Source organism: Lycium barbarum, chromosome 1, assembly GCF_019175385.1.
Source record: "Lycium barbarum isolate Lr01 chromosome 1, ASM1917538v2, whole genome shotgun sequence".
NCBI lineage: Eukaryota > Viridiplantae > Streptophyta > Magnoliopsida > Solanales > Solanaceae > Lycium > Lycium barbarum.
The window spans coordinates 132,096,534-132,113,251 of record NC_083337.1 but is presented as its reverse complement, the minus strand read 5'-3'; the positions used below and the strand labels follow the sequence as shown (position 1 = coordinate 132,113,251).

The 16,718-nt window shown below is 36.9% G+C and overlaps 1 protein-coding gene across 1 annotated transcript; it reads right to left on the bottom strand.

Annotated features, from left to right (window-relative positions):
* Positions 1-6,756: 6,756 nt before the first annotated feature.
* LOC132603038 (phosphoinositide phospholipase C 6-like) lies at positions 6,757-16,117 on the bottom strand. Its single transcript, XM_060315930.1, has 12 exons — positions 15,062-16,117; positions 11,662-11,858; positions 11,010-11,145; positions 10,668-10,916; positions 10,246-10,554; positions 9,862-10,161; positions 9,525-9,785; positions 9,228-9,448; positions 9,008-9,125; positions 8,084-8,236; positions 7,911-7,997; positions 6,757-7,195 (listed from the first exon to the last, which is right to left on the bottom strand). Exons 1-12 carry the CDS (start codon positions 15,389-15,391, stop codon positions 6,902-6,904), a joined length of 2,655 nt encoding a protein of 884 aa, XP_060171913.1. The 5' UTR covers positions 15,392-16,117; the 3' UTR covers positions 6,757-6,901.
* Positions 16,118-16,718: the final 601 nt, after the last annotated feature.

The following is a 16,718-nucleotide window of genomic DNA, read 5'->3' as shown; positions in this document are numbered from 1 at the left end:
ATATTAACAGGAAAGTGGCACCAAGGTTGTCACAACAAATTGTTGGAGTGTTTGGAATGGAGAAGTGGAGTTCTTTGAGGAGATTGACAATCCAGAGGTTCAGCAGCAGCATTGGCAATGGCTCTGTACTCGGCTTCAGTGGAAGAGCGACCCACTGCGCGTTGCTTCTTAGATGACCAACTGATAGAAGAGCCACCAAGCAAGACAACATATGCACCAGTAGAGCATAGATCATTAGGATTTTCACCCCAATCAAAATTTGAATAAGTGATTAGATTCAATGGTGCAACAGGTCGAATGAGTAAGCAAAAGTGATTGGTAGCTTTCAGATACCGCAACTTCCCTTTTGCAGCTTGCAAATGCTGATAGGAGGGCTTGTGCATGAACTGAGATAAACGGTTGACAACAAAATCAATGTCGGGCCGTGTGATAGATAGATATTGAAGGGAACCAATAAGTGTCCTATAAATTTTACAATCTGTAGGCGGATATTCATTATCTAATGTCAAAATGGCCGAGGAAGCAAGGGGAGTATGGACTCCTTTGGCCTCTATCACATTGAAACGCTGGAGAAGATCAGTGATATATTTTTTCTGAGAGAGATACAGACTTGTTGATCGATGACAAATCTCAACACCGAGAAAGTATGTCAAAAGAGATAAGTCCTTGAGTGAAAAATGGCGAGCCAATGCATTAATAACATGGAAAGTCTTGGATTTTGAAGATCAGGTGAGTATGATATCATCCACATATAGGAGAAGAAATACCACAAAGTCTGTGCCATGGAGAATGAACAGAGAAGGATCTGATTTTGAGCATACAAAACTAATAGAAGTAATAAAGTTGCATGAACTCTGTGTACCAAGCACAGGGAGCTTGACGGAGTCCATAAATTGCTTTATGAAGTTTCCACACATTATCAGGAAGGCTTTTATCAATGAACCCAGGCGGTTGATCCATATAAACCTCTTCGGCTATAGTTCCTTGAAGAAGGCATTATTAACATGTATAGAGCGACCAGTTGAAGTACATATCAAACCTCAATAGTAGACGAATTGTAGTTGGTTGACCATCGGGCTGGAAGTAGAAGTAAAATCAACACCTGGACGCTGATGAAAACCTTGGCTGCCAATCTTCCTTTGTATCTATCTATCTATCGAACCATCTTGTTTTTTCTTAATACGAAAAACCCACTTGCACCCAATTACATTATGTGCTTGAGATTTAGGAACTAAAGTCCAAGTATTGTTTTTAAGAAGAGCGACAATCTCCTCACACATTGCATCACGTCAAGGAGCATGTTTGAATTGCTTGTTTGTAAGTTCGGGGAACCACTGATGTGTCTATAGAAATAACTAAAGCATAATAGTCTATAAGATTTTTGGGTTTACAAATATTATGCTGAAAGTGAGTAGCAACATGAGTTGGTGGTTTGGGGGGGGGGGGGGGGGGGGGGGAGGGGGAGATAGAACTTACCTGTTGCAAATGAGAGGTAGAAACATCTTCACTCAAGGCAGGAACGGCCACAGAGGACGAGGGACTTGTCTCTTCATTATGGGAACCAAAAGGAGATGTGGAATGTGGAGGTGGTTGCAATGGGGATGAAGGAGATGATGACAGTGTGTTTTCTGTCGGTAAAACACGAGCTAGCATGGGCACTGATGGAACATCTATTAGAGGCATAGGAGAAGAAACGAACTCAGGGTGACATGACTGATTGGTGGTTGAGTTATCAAGCCAGAAATGTATTTCTTATGGTGTAATCTGAGGTAACCCGTGAGGAACAGAAGCAAAAGGAAAACTGTTTTCCTGGAATATTACATGACGAGATAGAAATATTTTGGAAGTAGATGGATCAAGGCATTGATAAAAGTGATGGGTGACAGAGTAACCAAGAAAGACACAAGGGCGAGACTTGGGTTTCAATTTATGGTTATTATAGGGTTTTAACCATGGATAACATAAGCAACCAAAGGTACGAAGAGAGGAATAATTGGGTTAACATGAAAGAGGGATTCAAATGGAGACCTGCCTTGAAGGATAGGTTTGGACAAACGATTGTAAACGGCAGTTTGACAGGCATAAGACCAAGTATTGAAGAGGCATAGAGGCTTGATGCAACAAAGTTAAAGCTGTCTCCATTATATGCCGGTGATGACGTTTAGCAGTACTACTCTTTGGGGTGTATGGAGGAGGGGGGGGGGGGGGGGGGTGAGAACAGATGTTGAATGCCCATGTTAGTCAGCCTCTTAGTTAGACCTTCATACTCACCACCGCCATCTGAATATACAATGAAAATTGTGGAGTTAAATTACTTCTCGACCAATAGTTTGAAATTAATAAATATGGCAGTGACATTAGATTTGTGCTTGAGTGGGAAAAGCCATATATACTTTGTAAAATGATCAACAAATATGACATAAAAATGAGTACCATTATGAGAAGGAGCTGGAGAAGGTCCCCAAACATCAGTATATAAAAGTTCTAATGGACGAGAGCTAGTTAAGGTAGGTGTAGAAAATGGTAAACGATGGCTTTTATTGCAAAGACAAGAATTACAATTCTCTTGAGAGGAGCAAGTAACAGGTAACTTATAGCTGGAAACCGGACTTGAGCCAGAGGTGCTCCCGTTCTCAAATCCATCACAACAAATAAAGTAGGAAAGAATTCAATAGATGTTTTGTTTTTCTCACAAAATTGAGGAACAGAAATAAGATTGCAATAAAAATTTGGAGCACATAAACATCTTTAGGACAAAACTACGAGGGAGTGGGAAGATTAGTATGGCCTATGTGCTTTATTTTAATACCTTTATCATCACCAACTATGAAATCATCCGTCCCTTTTACTCCGAGTAAGCTTGCAAATTCTGAGCATTTGAGGTAATGCGATGTGATGCACCAGTATCCATAACCCAATTTGGATTGATGGATGCAGTAGTGGATGAGAAATTAACTTGTGGTTCATCCTTATTGTGACTCCGAGAGTGGCAAACACGAGCAATATGTCCGTACTTGTCACACAATTGGCACTGAACACTGGTTCTATTGTTGAAGTTTAGAGAGCGCCAATTGTTGTTAGAATTTCGACTGGGACTTTTGGTTGGTATTGTTGTTTCTGTCCGAATAGGGGTCGTTTTGAGGACCTGACCAATTACCACCAGATTGGTTGTTTCGATAATTGTTCTGGTGTTGCCGATTAACTTGTGTCGAACATTGATTAAACTGAGTAGTAAGAGGTGGCATCTCAAGCTTGGGTGTGTGAAGAAGGAACAATCCTCGGCTGCTGAGTTTTTCAAAAATCTCTTCATAGGTGATGGGGTTTTCACGAGCACGGATGGTAGAGCCAATGGCATCAAATTCTGGTCCAAGGCCACTGAGCACTTTTATTACAAGTTCCATTGTTAATGGGAGAGCCAGCAATGGCAAGTTCTTAAGAGATAGCACGATCTCATTGAGATATTGAGCAACGGACTTTGGGCGGCTGAGAGAGTTATGAAGACTTATAATACGAGTTTGACTTTTGTCGGCATACTGTTGCGCTAGTTTTATCCAAGCGATGTGCGCAGAAGCTGCAGAGGTAATCAAAGGGGCTATGGTAGGATCGACATACGTCATAAGAGCATGACGAAGAAGGTTGTCTTGTCGCCTCCATGTTTGATAGTTTAGATCAATTGGAGATGGAGAGGGAAGGGTAGCATAAATGTAGGAAAACAGATCATAGCCAAGGCAGAGAGTATCTAATTGAGCCTTCCAAGTAACGTAATTGGTGCTACCAGCAAGCCGTATAGGCAGCTAGGTGGGTTGATTGATCGAAACAAGTTGACCTCCTTGACTAAACGAATTCATGATTATTTGAGAGGGGGAGTTTGCATAGTCGTAATGTGTCGTTCAAGTTGTTGGACGTGATGGGCTAACAAAAAAGAATAAGGATCAAAAACTCGTTCGAGCGTAAGGAGCTCCGATACCATAAATAGGCAGAAGGATTTTGCAAAAGGCTACTGTTTGTGCATTACATTAATCATCTTTAAATACATAAGGATGAGCAGAGATTGCTCAATAACATAAAGGAACTAAATCAAAGAATCAGAAGATTACATAAAATAAGGGATATTAACAAGATATGGAAGATCTGGATTACAAGATCGGAGAGAATAATAGGAAGAGATCCTAGGGATTATCTTTCCTTTTTATATACTCCCTCTGTCCCAATTTATATAAGGGGGTTCGAAGTACGAAGGTTAAAGTAGTTAATCTTTGACTCGATTTTAAACATAGATTCTTAGGAGGCGTTTGGACATGCGATTTGAAATCATGATTATTTTTTGATTTCAAATCAGCGTTGTGTTTCTGAAATTTGCAGGGATAAGACACTGTTACCCCTCTGAACTTTGGCTAAAGTTTCTGCGACACACCTTACCATTTCAAGGGTCCTATTAGCCCACTGATTTTTTTTAAAAGGGAATAATTACCACCCTAAGCGCTGACGTGGCAAGGAGAGTGGAAAATATTAAAGTTTTTTCCAAACTGATTTAAAAAAAATGCGGAAAACTTAATTTTTTTTATTAAAAATTTATATTTTCTTAAAATATGAAAAACTGAATTATTTTTAGAAAATATGAAAAATTCATTTTTTTAGAAAATAATTCTGGAAAACTGATTTTTTTAAAGAAAAATGTGGAAAACTGGTTATTTTTTTCTATATATATATATATATATATATATATATATATATATATATAAAATCTAGTTTTCCAGATTTAGTTTAAAGAAACGGGTTTTCCACATTTTAAAAATAATAATTAGTTTCTCCATTAATTTTTTATAAAATTCAGTTTTTTCACATTTTGACTAGAAAAAACAGTTTTTCTAGATTTTTTAAAAAATAATCCAGATTTTATTTGAAAAATAAAAGTGTCCTAAAAAATGAAATCATAAAAATCTAGATTTTTTAAGACATTTTAAAAAAAAATCTAATTTTTCATATTTTACAAAAAAATCCATTTTTTTAAAAAAATCCCTTTTTCAATTTTTTTTTAAATTTATAAAAACGGATTTTAAAACAATCAAAATTTTCAGTTTTTTTTTTTTAAATGTCCATTTTTCATTATTTTTAAAGAAAATTTAGTTTTTCAATTTAAAAAAAAAAATTGCCACATTAGTGAAAAGAATTTAAAAAAAAATAGAAAATAAATATATATACATGTGGCAAGGAGAGTGTATGTCACTCTCTCATAAGAGAGTAGATATCAGTGGTTAGGGTGGTAATTGTTCCGTATTAAAAAAGTTCAGGGGGGTAATAGGACCTCTGAAAAGGTTAGGTGTGTCGTAGCAACTTCGGCCAAAGTTCAGGGGGTAATAGTACCTTATTCCGAATTTGCACAAAATTTCAACTTCAACTTTATATCATGATTTCAAATTCCGAATTCACCAAAAAGTAGAATTTGGGACTCCAAATTCACCAAAAAGTAGAATTTGGGATTCCAAATCATGATTTCAAAATTTCAAAATGTAAAACTTGACCCATAGGTTTATATTTTGTAAAAAAAGACTCATGTTGGACGTAAATTTTTTATCTATACCATATGGAAGGATTATATTGAAGAATAGCTAGTTACTACTATTGTTGATTCTTTGGACCAATGAATTTTTGTCAAATTATGTGTATTTGAAAGTTTGTAATAGCATGCAATTGCAAGCATTTTTATAAAAGGAATATGGAGATATGCAATTTATTAATGCGGTGCCTTAGGAATTCTGATATCTTGTATATGAACTATTGTTTGTTCATTTGGTAATATGGTATAAGAGTTGGTGAAGTTCCGATAGTTTTTACAAATTGTGGGGTTTTCATGTTTATGAGAAAAATATAACATAAGAAATCCAAATTACTTGTCCAAACAAAATTTCAACTTCAAATCAACGTGATTTCAAATCATGATTTGAAATCATGTCCAAAGTAGCCCATAGTTTAATACTAGAAATCAACCAATGCCTTAGTTTTTTTAGTATCTCATTCAATGTCCAATACCTGCATTGAAGCCCGACTAATTCAGATTCGTCCCGCGTAGGGCCCATTCGGGGTAAGCGCTTCCTACCAAGGAACTACTGCCTTAGTTATGCAGTGATACATCAGTAATATATAGTTCTATGTGGAAAACCAAATATTGAATAAGAAATGCATAGCTTTATACCGAAACTTATTTCTTTATCCCTCAAACCAACTATCCTGAGTGATTGTTTTTATTTTCATGTATTCATATTGTCTAACAGGTCATTTGATTCTTAGTTATCTGAGATTTTAATATAGTGATTGTTATATGGTAAAGGTATAGAGATTGTTATGTGGTAAATAATAATTTGACTTGTTAATAGTGAATGCGATCATAGGAATTCTATGCTGCAAATTGACTAGTATCTTATAAGGAACTTGATGTAGGAAATATTTTTCTGGCTACAGATTTATGGAACCTCACTTACTAGTTTGAAGTTGAAAAATCGATTTCATGCAAATTGTACACTGAACTATTTTCAAGTATTAAATAGTTTATGAGAAATGCCTAGAAAATTGAAATGATTAACCTAAAATCTATGTACAATTCTGAGTGTATCCTTTTGAGAGTTTACACCTGGCTGGTTAGCTCATTCTACTTTAAAGAGTTAAAGTGCATATCCTTGGTGTTATTAAACACAATCCATACAAATTTTAAAAGGACAAGTACTCAATCAACAACTTCATCCTTGAAGTTTTCTTTCCTTTGCTAATAAACTTCACATCCATTATACAAAAAGAGAAGTGGATGTGCGAGAATCACACGAAGGATATACAAGAAAAACAATCGAATTGAGCTTTTGTTTTTGACAAAAAATCCTACCAAGAAAAAGAACAAAATTTTTGCAGCTCAGACAAATCGAAATTGCATAAGCAGTCTAACATGATTAAGCTTTTCACCCTTCTTGTCATAGAGAGGGACTGCTCGTATCCCAGGTCTCAACTCTGAGACAGGCAAACATGTCTGGCCTCCAAAATCATCCTTATCTGACATGTCATATTCTCGTACTTCAATCCGAAGCAAAGCCAGCTCTGGCACTGTCAAGGGGAATTTAAACTCTTCACCCCATATGGGACCCCAATCATCCTCTATTATCCTCGTCTTTCTCTTTGCAGCATCTACTGGAACTCCTATTATATATAGCTGCCATTCACATTCATCCAACGGTCAACAAAACTTTCGAGAATTTCCTAAACTACATTAAGCATTAAGCAGAAAGACGAACTCATTTTCACATAGAGCAAAGTTGAGAAGAGAGTAAGAATACAAGCAGGCTATACACCAAGAGAGAAGGATGATCAGAAGAGGCGACAAGATCAGGCATATATATTAACCAATTTCTCTTCAGATCACCTCTTGAGAATTAACTACAGGACTGCTACCCAAATCACTTCAGTCATGACTATTATGTTGGCCTCAAACCAAAAACTAATACAATGGCCACTGCTTATTGCGAAATGCGTTGTCTTCCAAATTTTAAGTAAAAAGTTGTTCTTGCTTTTACTTAAGTGATAAGCACATTTGTTTTTTCCTTTTAAAGTAAAAACTAGTAATATGTCATTTACCAGATGCGTTCTTAGATCTTGATAAGTTGGTAATGTGCTACATTTTTCTAGTTAATATTAAGTAAGGTAGCAACTATCCAATTCAACGAACTATTGATTAAGGCCACAACTCCCACATTGCGTGACAACATTACTTGATTTTTACCAACATATCACTTCAAGAAGCTCAAGGAAAGATCTGGTTCGATCTAACCAGCATCTGACCATCCAAAACATGGTCTGCCATGTTGTGTACTTAATTAGGCAATAAGATGAATCACACCAAATAGAGCCATCAACATAGCCTCGCTAACCTTTGTGTAGAAGTCTGGGGGAGAAAACGCATCAAAGTGTGTGTGGCTGAAATCCATGCGCCATCCATCTCCCAAGTATACTCTCACCTGAAAAGAAGATCATACTCCTTAGGAATTATCATCAGATAAACTTGAATGTGTGCTATAATCTCCACATCACATATTTCAATTACCCGTAAAGTTTTCTTCACCGGCAATGTCACTTTGGGATCAAATACTTCATTACGTGGTGCTTTGTCCATGAGAAAACCAGGCTTTCTTACATAACCACAGCCCCCATTAGACCTAAACATCCCATGCATAATCCAGAGTGATTTTCCATATCCCTATTATATGCAGTTAAAATAGCAATTAGACAGAAAATAAGGAATCAAATTGATCTAAAAATTATTAACAGGAATCAACATGGGCAGAATTATCTGTTACATCATATTCCAATTCATTGTTTTCTATTTCTTTTTGAAGTTTGATCAATGGGCTGCAGAGAAATGGAGAATAATCAGAAAGGTCAAATAAGGCATGAATGCATTTAAATGTAATGTTTGTCACATTGGATCAAATTGCCAGAGCTAGAGAATCAATCCAGAATATTTTTGTGTTAAAGGTCATTTGCAGAGTCAAAGGCCGTTGGTCAGATCAAAATGTATTTTCTCAATTTGATGCCAATTTTGTGATGATCCATGATAGACCAGCCCGTCCAATAACAGCCAACAGAGACACATACTGATCCCTGATATTTGTGCATATGAAAATATGTCCATGTAATCCTTGTCTGTATGAAGACTTCCTCATTTAACCCTATGTATTTGATTTATCATCTTATAGTTTGAGTAAATTTGTTTACAAAAGTAACCAGAAACAAACTTCCAAAAGAGAGAATAAGGGAAGAAAAGATAGAAAATGCCAAAAGTTGTAGAAGAGAAGAAAATGATAACATGGATTATTTAACATTTTGGTACAAGGTAGAGTGAATGATGGCACTGGGATTCCTAAATATTGTGGCATAAGGAGATATATAGATGATGAAAGGAAAAAAAAATGATCACACTCAAGGGCAGAAATAAATTCCGGGAGAAGAACATGGATGTACTAGTTACCTGCATGTTAAATGCAACCATCTGAGCTCCATGCATCCAGCCAGTCATAGGCTTAAAATTCGAGGAGGTAACTCGTGTTCCCTTGGGAAAAACCCTCAGGATATTCCTTTGAGTGAACCTAGAAAATGGAAGAAGAAGAGGAAAACACAAATAAGGAATAGGGTAGACCGATAGAGTAATTTCGTCAATGGTTGAATTTTATTTGGTTAGAACTAAATACCTGACCAAATCCTTTCCATGATTCGTCGCAGCTTTTTCAAGTGCTTGTTCATCCAAACTTAGACGATTGAATTTAATAATCTCATCTGTTAGTGCTTGCTTCACCCCATGTTTTGCCTTCCCAGCATGAATTGCTATCAAACGCTTGTACTGAGGTGCTGCTAGCTGGGATGATTGGTTGTTGGAGGTATCATTATCTTCATCGTCTTGATCAGTATCACTCTGAAAAATTCCAGGAAAAAAGATTAGCATTCCAAAAGAAAGATATTGGAGAGAGACTGTTCCAATGCTGTTTTACCCTATCATCAGTTTCATGTCCTTCTGCTATGATTTCTGAATTCTCCTTGACCAGAAAGTCTTGAAGTGAACCTTTCCTCGCTGAAGACTCACTTTCTCTATCTCTGTGGGTCTTAAGGTCTTGAGGAGTTGGTGGATGCCTCAAGCTACATTCTGCCTTCCCAGCATTAATTGCTACCATGCGCTTGTACTGAGGTGCTCCTTGATGGGATGACCGGCAGTTAGAGGGATCACTTCCTAGGTCATCTTGATCTGTATCACTCTGAAAAATACCAGACATAAGAAGATTAGATTACTAAAAAAAGATATCAGAGAAAGTTTCGAGTTGTTTAATTTACCCTCTCATGAGCTTCATGTTTTGCTTTAATTTCTGAAGTCTCCTTGACCACAAGGTCCTTTCCAACTGAATCTTTTCTCACTGAAGATGCACTTTCTCTGTCTCTCTGATGCTTTGACTCAATATAGTCATTGGGCGGCTTGGAAGAAAGAGGATTCCCATTCTTAAGCTCTTCAGGTATTTGCGCATGTTTCCCCTTTCCAGCATGCATTGCTACCATGCGCTTGTACTGAGGTCCTCCTAGCTGGGGGAATCGATGGTTTGAGGGATCAGTAACTTTGTTATCTTGATCCATAACTTTCTGGAAATGCCATAAAAATGTAGATTAGCATTCCAAAAGAAAGACACTGACGAAACAGTTTTAACATTGTTTTATGACTTTTACCCTCCCATCAGCTTCATGTTCTTCGACTGTAATTTCTGAAGTATCCTTGGCCACAAGGTTCTTTTCATGTGAATCTTTCTTCACTGGAGTTGCATTTTCTTTGTCTCTGGCATGCTTCAGATCTTCTCTGGGAGATTTGGTAGCATGAACCGTTTGATGCTTAAGCTCTTCTGTTATTAGTTCATGCTTCAATTCACATTTGGCCTTACCAGCATGAATTGCTGTCAGACGCTTGTAATGAGGTGCTCCTTGCTGGGATGATTGGTAGTTGGAGTTATCACCATCTTCATCATCTTGATCAGTATCACTCTGAAAATATGTCAGTGAAGAAAAGGAGATTATCCTGCTGAAAGAAAGAGACTAAAAGACAGTTTTTTTTTTTGAAAGAAAGAGACTGAGAGACAATTTTAACATTGTTTTACCCTGAAATCAGCTTCATGTCCTTCTGTTGTAACTTCTGAAGTCTCCTTGACCAAAATGTCACCTTCAACTGAATCTTTCTTCGCAGGAGATGCACTTTCTATGTCTTGGTGATGCTTCGATTCAAGATATTCTTTGGGTGGTTTGGTAGAAAGAATAATCCGATGCTTAAGCTCTTCAGGTGAAGGAAATTCCTCTAAGCATTCTGACCGAGGATAATATAGCATCTCCCCAAACACTTGGATAACCAACTAGAGGAAGAAAATGGGGTGCATGAGTGGGAAAGAGTTAATAGAAGAGTAAACATTATGCATAAATCTCAAAAAAGGGCAACTAACTCTAACCTCTGCAACTTTTGCTTGAAGATCTGGTGTCAAGTGGTCTTCCAACGTAATTATGACAGGATAAGGAGATTTAATAAATGCATGGTCCCTAATGGACTTTAAGCATGTAAAGAGCGGCACAGGCGTGGTCAGGGTCCTGGAAATGATCATAATTGGAATTCTCAGCACAAACTCATTAAGAAGTCGTAAAGTTTCAAGTGTTAGTCAGACATCATATCCTATATTAATACTCTAATGACAACAGGTGATCATGGACGAATTACTCTTAACATTAATAAGTACTTCAAAGGATTTGGTATTGGAAAAATCTATATATTTGCTTTTCATCTGTGGTAAGATGACTTTGACGAACTTAATAATCGATAGACGAAATCTTGTCAGGCAGAAACATATATAAAGAAGATAAACTGTTCCATCCACATTCATCTGATTGATAATTAACTTCCCCTCATCTTAAACCTTTTATTCTATGTAGGTCTCAATTAAGTTGAGGCAAATGGATCACACTAATATCTAGACTTAAGGATTTGTGGAAGAGTATGAAGATCTCCACAGGTTTTACCACACTTTTTTCTCCTATAAAGTCATAAATCTCTTGATTAATATTAAAAATTAGTGAAGAATCCAGTTTAAATCCAGGAGCATATTTTACCTTCCATGAAGAACATGCACGTTATCTTTTGCTGAATTTGGCCATAAATCCAGCTCTATTCCCCGCACACCTCTTTCGAGAGCTCTAATAATTGGAATTTCACTACAATCGCTGCTCAGTTGATTTCCAGTAAGGTAGGAATTGTGACCTGTATAAATGAAATAATGTTGCAATGGAGCATTCATATCATGGTGTACCTGGAATGACATAAGTTGTCAAAGTAAATCTAGATGTCTCTACATGTAATTTTCTAGTCATTTCCAAGCAATAAATATACATGGCACAAAGAATTCAAAACTTGAATCACTAACCCCAATGATTAATAAGTTAAAGAGAAGGGTGTTAATAAGGTTCATGTGCAATACTGCAAAATTTGTACACCTTTAATTTCAACCCCTTTCATTTCTACACCTAAGAGAAAATTCCTCCTTGTTGGTCTCTCCTCTTTGAAATACAGATTTTGGACAGTGATAGTACTATCACATGGACCGGAAATAGGCTCGTCTATTGGTTGCAGAAAAGATCAGCACTCTGAGCTGAAATTCCTTAGAACGAACACTCTCATGCACGAGCTGCCCTGCAGACGCCGCCCATCAATACAACATCCATGGATGTGCATGCTAGCCGCCTAGAAAGCATCCATCCATATGAATGCCACAGCAAATCCACTTTGGGGTTGGAAATCCAAAGTTGAGAGGGAAACAATCTAGCTCGTAAGCTACGGTCCCAAAGTAATCACTTAGGCAAAAAGAAAGTGATCAAGCTATGACAACCAGAAGGTGGGCGTGGAAATTTTTGATGGCAACACCTGGAGATATCAAAAGTGAGAACATTTTTGATATGAGTAAAAAACCATTCTATGGAAGACACGATCACCTTGGAAGGTTTTCTGCGTTAAATCAATCTACGCAAATAGTGTTTGTCCGTAAGGAATCCCCAATATTTACCATCTTATGGGTACGTGAAACTGACTAAGTTTCTTTGGCTACAGAACCATGTTTATTTGTATTGGATGATCGGGTTGAGGGTTGTCCCTTTGATAAGTAACATATATGAATAGAAAGATAAATCCATCAATCTATCTACACAGTTTAGCTTTTGATATCAAAAAAAGAATTGATATCATTAGTGGCGGATTCAGGATTTTCACTCAGGGTATTCGGAAAAATAATTGAACCTAAATATACACTGTAATATATGTTCAGGGTGTTCAAAAGTTAATATATATACATAAACACATAAAATTTACCCTAAATATACACTGTAATTTTTTGTCCAGGGTGTTCGGGTGAACACCCTGGGCTCTTGGTACATCCGCCCCTGGATATCATTCAACATTTGATTCAAAGAAGTACACTTACCCCTAGCCCCTCCCTCTCGTGAAACGAATTTGCTGCAATAGATTATGGAGGGTCTGCAGTACCAAAAACCTAGAAATTCTTACTACTAAACAGTGGCGGAGCCGGGATTTCCGTCGGGAGGGGGGGGGGGGGTTCAAAATATAAAAAAGTAAACATACGAAGAAGCTTAAGGGGGTTCAACATCTACTATATATACATAAAAAAAAAAATTAACCTTGTAAAAACAGTGATTTTTTCAGCCGAGGGGGTTCGGATGAACACCCTCGGCTCTATGTGGCTCCGCCACTGCTACTAAACCACACTTCGCTCAAAAGGAGAACAACTTAAAGCAACCCAACTCTAGCTCCGAAGGGCTCCAGAGAATTGGAGAATGCTCAGGTTCGTCTATGTGTGATTACTCATATGGTTCCCAAACATGAGGTGAATTACCGATTTTACTCTTGGAGTGAGTCAACATAATGTTTCCACTAAAGGTTTTTGATTAGAAATAAGACAAAAGAACAAAAGAAAGCATTATAATAGATCTATTATTGGTCCTCGTCGGGATAGTCCTCTCGAATTAAGACCTTGATCCATGTAGAGAAAGAAACTTAGGCTAGGAGATCTATGCAGGGCTAGGTCTGCAAAGAGTCCTAAAATAATAAGTGTCTAAGGTGTTCTACAATTTCTCCCAAAAGTACGTAGAAATGCCCTTGCTTTCCCTTCTGTAATACCGCCTATGAACTTAGCTCACTAATTGTTTATATTTTTTTCTCAAGATATGGTTTCTGTTGTTTAATAATTGTATTCCCTCTTGTCCCCTTGAAAAAGGAAATGGCCTCAACCTCTGGGACTGGTGTCAAAGTCCAGTCCTCTTATCAATCTCTTACTTACTCTCTCCTGAGATTAACTCTCAAGCCACAGTACGTGGACAGGTAAAAACAGAATGACCAACGAAGTATTGAATGCAAGCATCTATCCCTTTGATCAAGTGGAGAAAAACACGAGAAAGACAAGTACTTCCATTACTCTCTATTCATTATTTGACCATCAACCACACCTAACCTAGGACAACCATGTCGCTTGGGGTAAGTAGGGACAATAAGCACAATCGAGCAGAGAGGGGGGATATCTTGGAGAGCCATTCTGTAAAGCTTTCAAGTTACATTTTCCGATTCTATTCTACCGAGTAATGCTTAAGTATCAGAATTTGATCACCACCCGTGCAAGAATCTTCCTCTTGACCGAGCCTGAGAGCAGCTCCTTGAGCAGTTGCTTTGACCACTTGATACAATCGAGCTAAGCAAATACCAGCATTTCGTCCATTGGGAGACTCATTTGTCTGGCATTGCACTTCAACACTCCCTTGTAAGGGGACTGGAATCTTTCATGGCATTACTAAGTGATGACCATCTCAAATCATTAGCCCTTCTCTTCTAGAGTCTAAGTTCCCCCATTTTCTGGAAGAAAGGCACATTCTTCGTTAAATTATCACACAGGAGTTGAATTATTAGTACAATTTTACCTGCCTAAATGGAATCACTACATAACTCAACCAAAGCATCTTTTTTCACTACAAAAAAAAAAATGGAATTAACTATGAACTTTGACGCTAATCCGTCGCTAAATTACTCGTAGCTAACATATTTTTTTGATAATCTGTTGCTAATGCGACGCTAAATGAGATTACAGATGGATTTTGCTGTTTAGCTACAGAATATTTCCGCGCTAATTCCTACTCCCTCTATCTTGTTTTATGTGATACAGTTCAGATTTCGAGAGCCAAACAACAATATCTTTGACCGCGATTTATTCGTATGCCTTTAAATATTTTAAATTGTTATTTATTGTGACTTATAGTATTTTTTCTGTAGTTACTAAATAATTTTTCAAAAGTTGTATGTCCGAAGTCAAAATAAAGAAGTCTGATTCTCAAAATTCAAACTATATCACATAAATTGGGACAAAGCGTGTATTTTCTTTAGTAGTGTTTTAAGCCACAATGGATTTTCATCAATTAAAGAAGACAAAATTAAAAATTAAGAAGGAAGAGGAGAAACCTGAGATTTGATAGGGCCATTGAGATCATCCTGAAATAAATAATAGAAGAAATCATCTAGTTCAAGAGAATGTGCATTCCTAGTATACTTTGTAAGATGATGCCTTCTATTCACAACTTCCTGTATAATTCCTTCAGCATCATTAATATTGCATCCATTTTCACCCTGATACTCTACCAAGAACCTAGCCAATTGATCTGCAGTCATGTGGGTCCCTTTTTGTGTGTACAAGGAAAAGGCATCATTAACGTCCGGTGGTGGGCCCGTTTCGCTAATCTTAAACTTCCTGTTAAAACAACCCAACACTTTGTAATAATTGTAACTCCCCATTTCATTAAAATGAGAGTGGTTAATTATTGAGGATTGATATGTTTGATTTTTAATGTAATGTGGTTGAATTGTTGTTGAAAGTTTCTGTTCTTGATCATATTTGTTCGTGTCTTTTCTGAGGAGAGAGAAGCAAAAGTTTTTTTTTTTTTTTTTTAACAATTACAAGAAAAAAGGAGGAAGACATTGAAGGAGTGTTGGAGCAAAAATTGAGGAGTATAGGAAGGTGATGTGTTGAAGACAACGTTTATAATATAAAGAAAAAATAAGAAAATAAATAAATTTAGAAAGAAGACAACAGCGGTTCTAACGCCTGCATGCAATGCTCCCAACTCCCTTGTCCATCCCGCCATTCTAAATGTTCAAAGTTTTATTTTATTATTATTTTTTATTTTTGATAGCAATAGTTTTTTTATTTTTTTATTTTAATTTTAGTCCTATGGGACTATTTTCTATTAATTGAAATAAAGGTCCAGCCGAAAATTAAATCCACGGAAATAAAAAGCAAAAGGACTATAATGTGAAAGTAACTAAAACTTGTCCAAGCCCTAATTTCTCGGTCATTTCCTTTTCTTGTTGGCTTGCTTGGTTCAGGTGACCACCAATGGAGCACTGGTGTTGACGATCCCATTCGTTGCTCTCTCGCTGCCGTCCTCTTCCTCCTCCATGTAAGTTCTTCCATCTTCCTCTCTCTTTTGTGCGCGTTCCATATGTTGAAATTTGATCTTGTTTATCTCTTTCATCTATGAGCTTTTTGTGAGAACTTTCAACCATGTGCTCTTCAACTATTTCACATATGAATAACTTTATAAGCAAAGACTTAGGTGAAATAAACCAACTAATAGTATTTTCGGCTTTGTTAGTCTATTATGATCACTTTCATCCCTCTTCATTGATCATTAGATCACACTCTTGATCTATTTATCTTTTATTATAAAGAAAATGAACTACTAATGTATATAGTAGTAATTCAGATCGTAGAATTTTGTATTAGGTTTCTTGAATTTTGATCTGATGAGTTTGTATTGCATGAAACTAAAACAGAAAACTTTAAGGCAGATCTCACTGACTGAATTACAATAAAGACTGAAAGTATGATAATGCCTCGAGGGAACTGGGGCTCACCAACCAGCTGATACAAGCAATGTTCTAACGAGCTGACCTGTCGTCCTGTAAATCAATACCTGCATCGTGAAATGCAGGCCCCCGGACAATAAAAGGGGACGTCATTACATTTGAATTGTACTAGTGTGTAAAGCAACTGAATGAAATAAACATGACGCATGAAATAATAAAATTGAAACTGAAACTGAAACTGTAAGCTGAACGT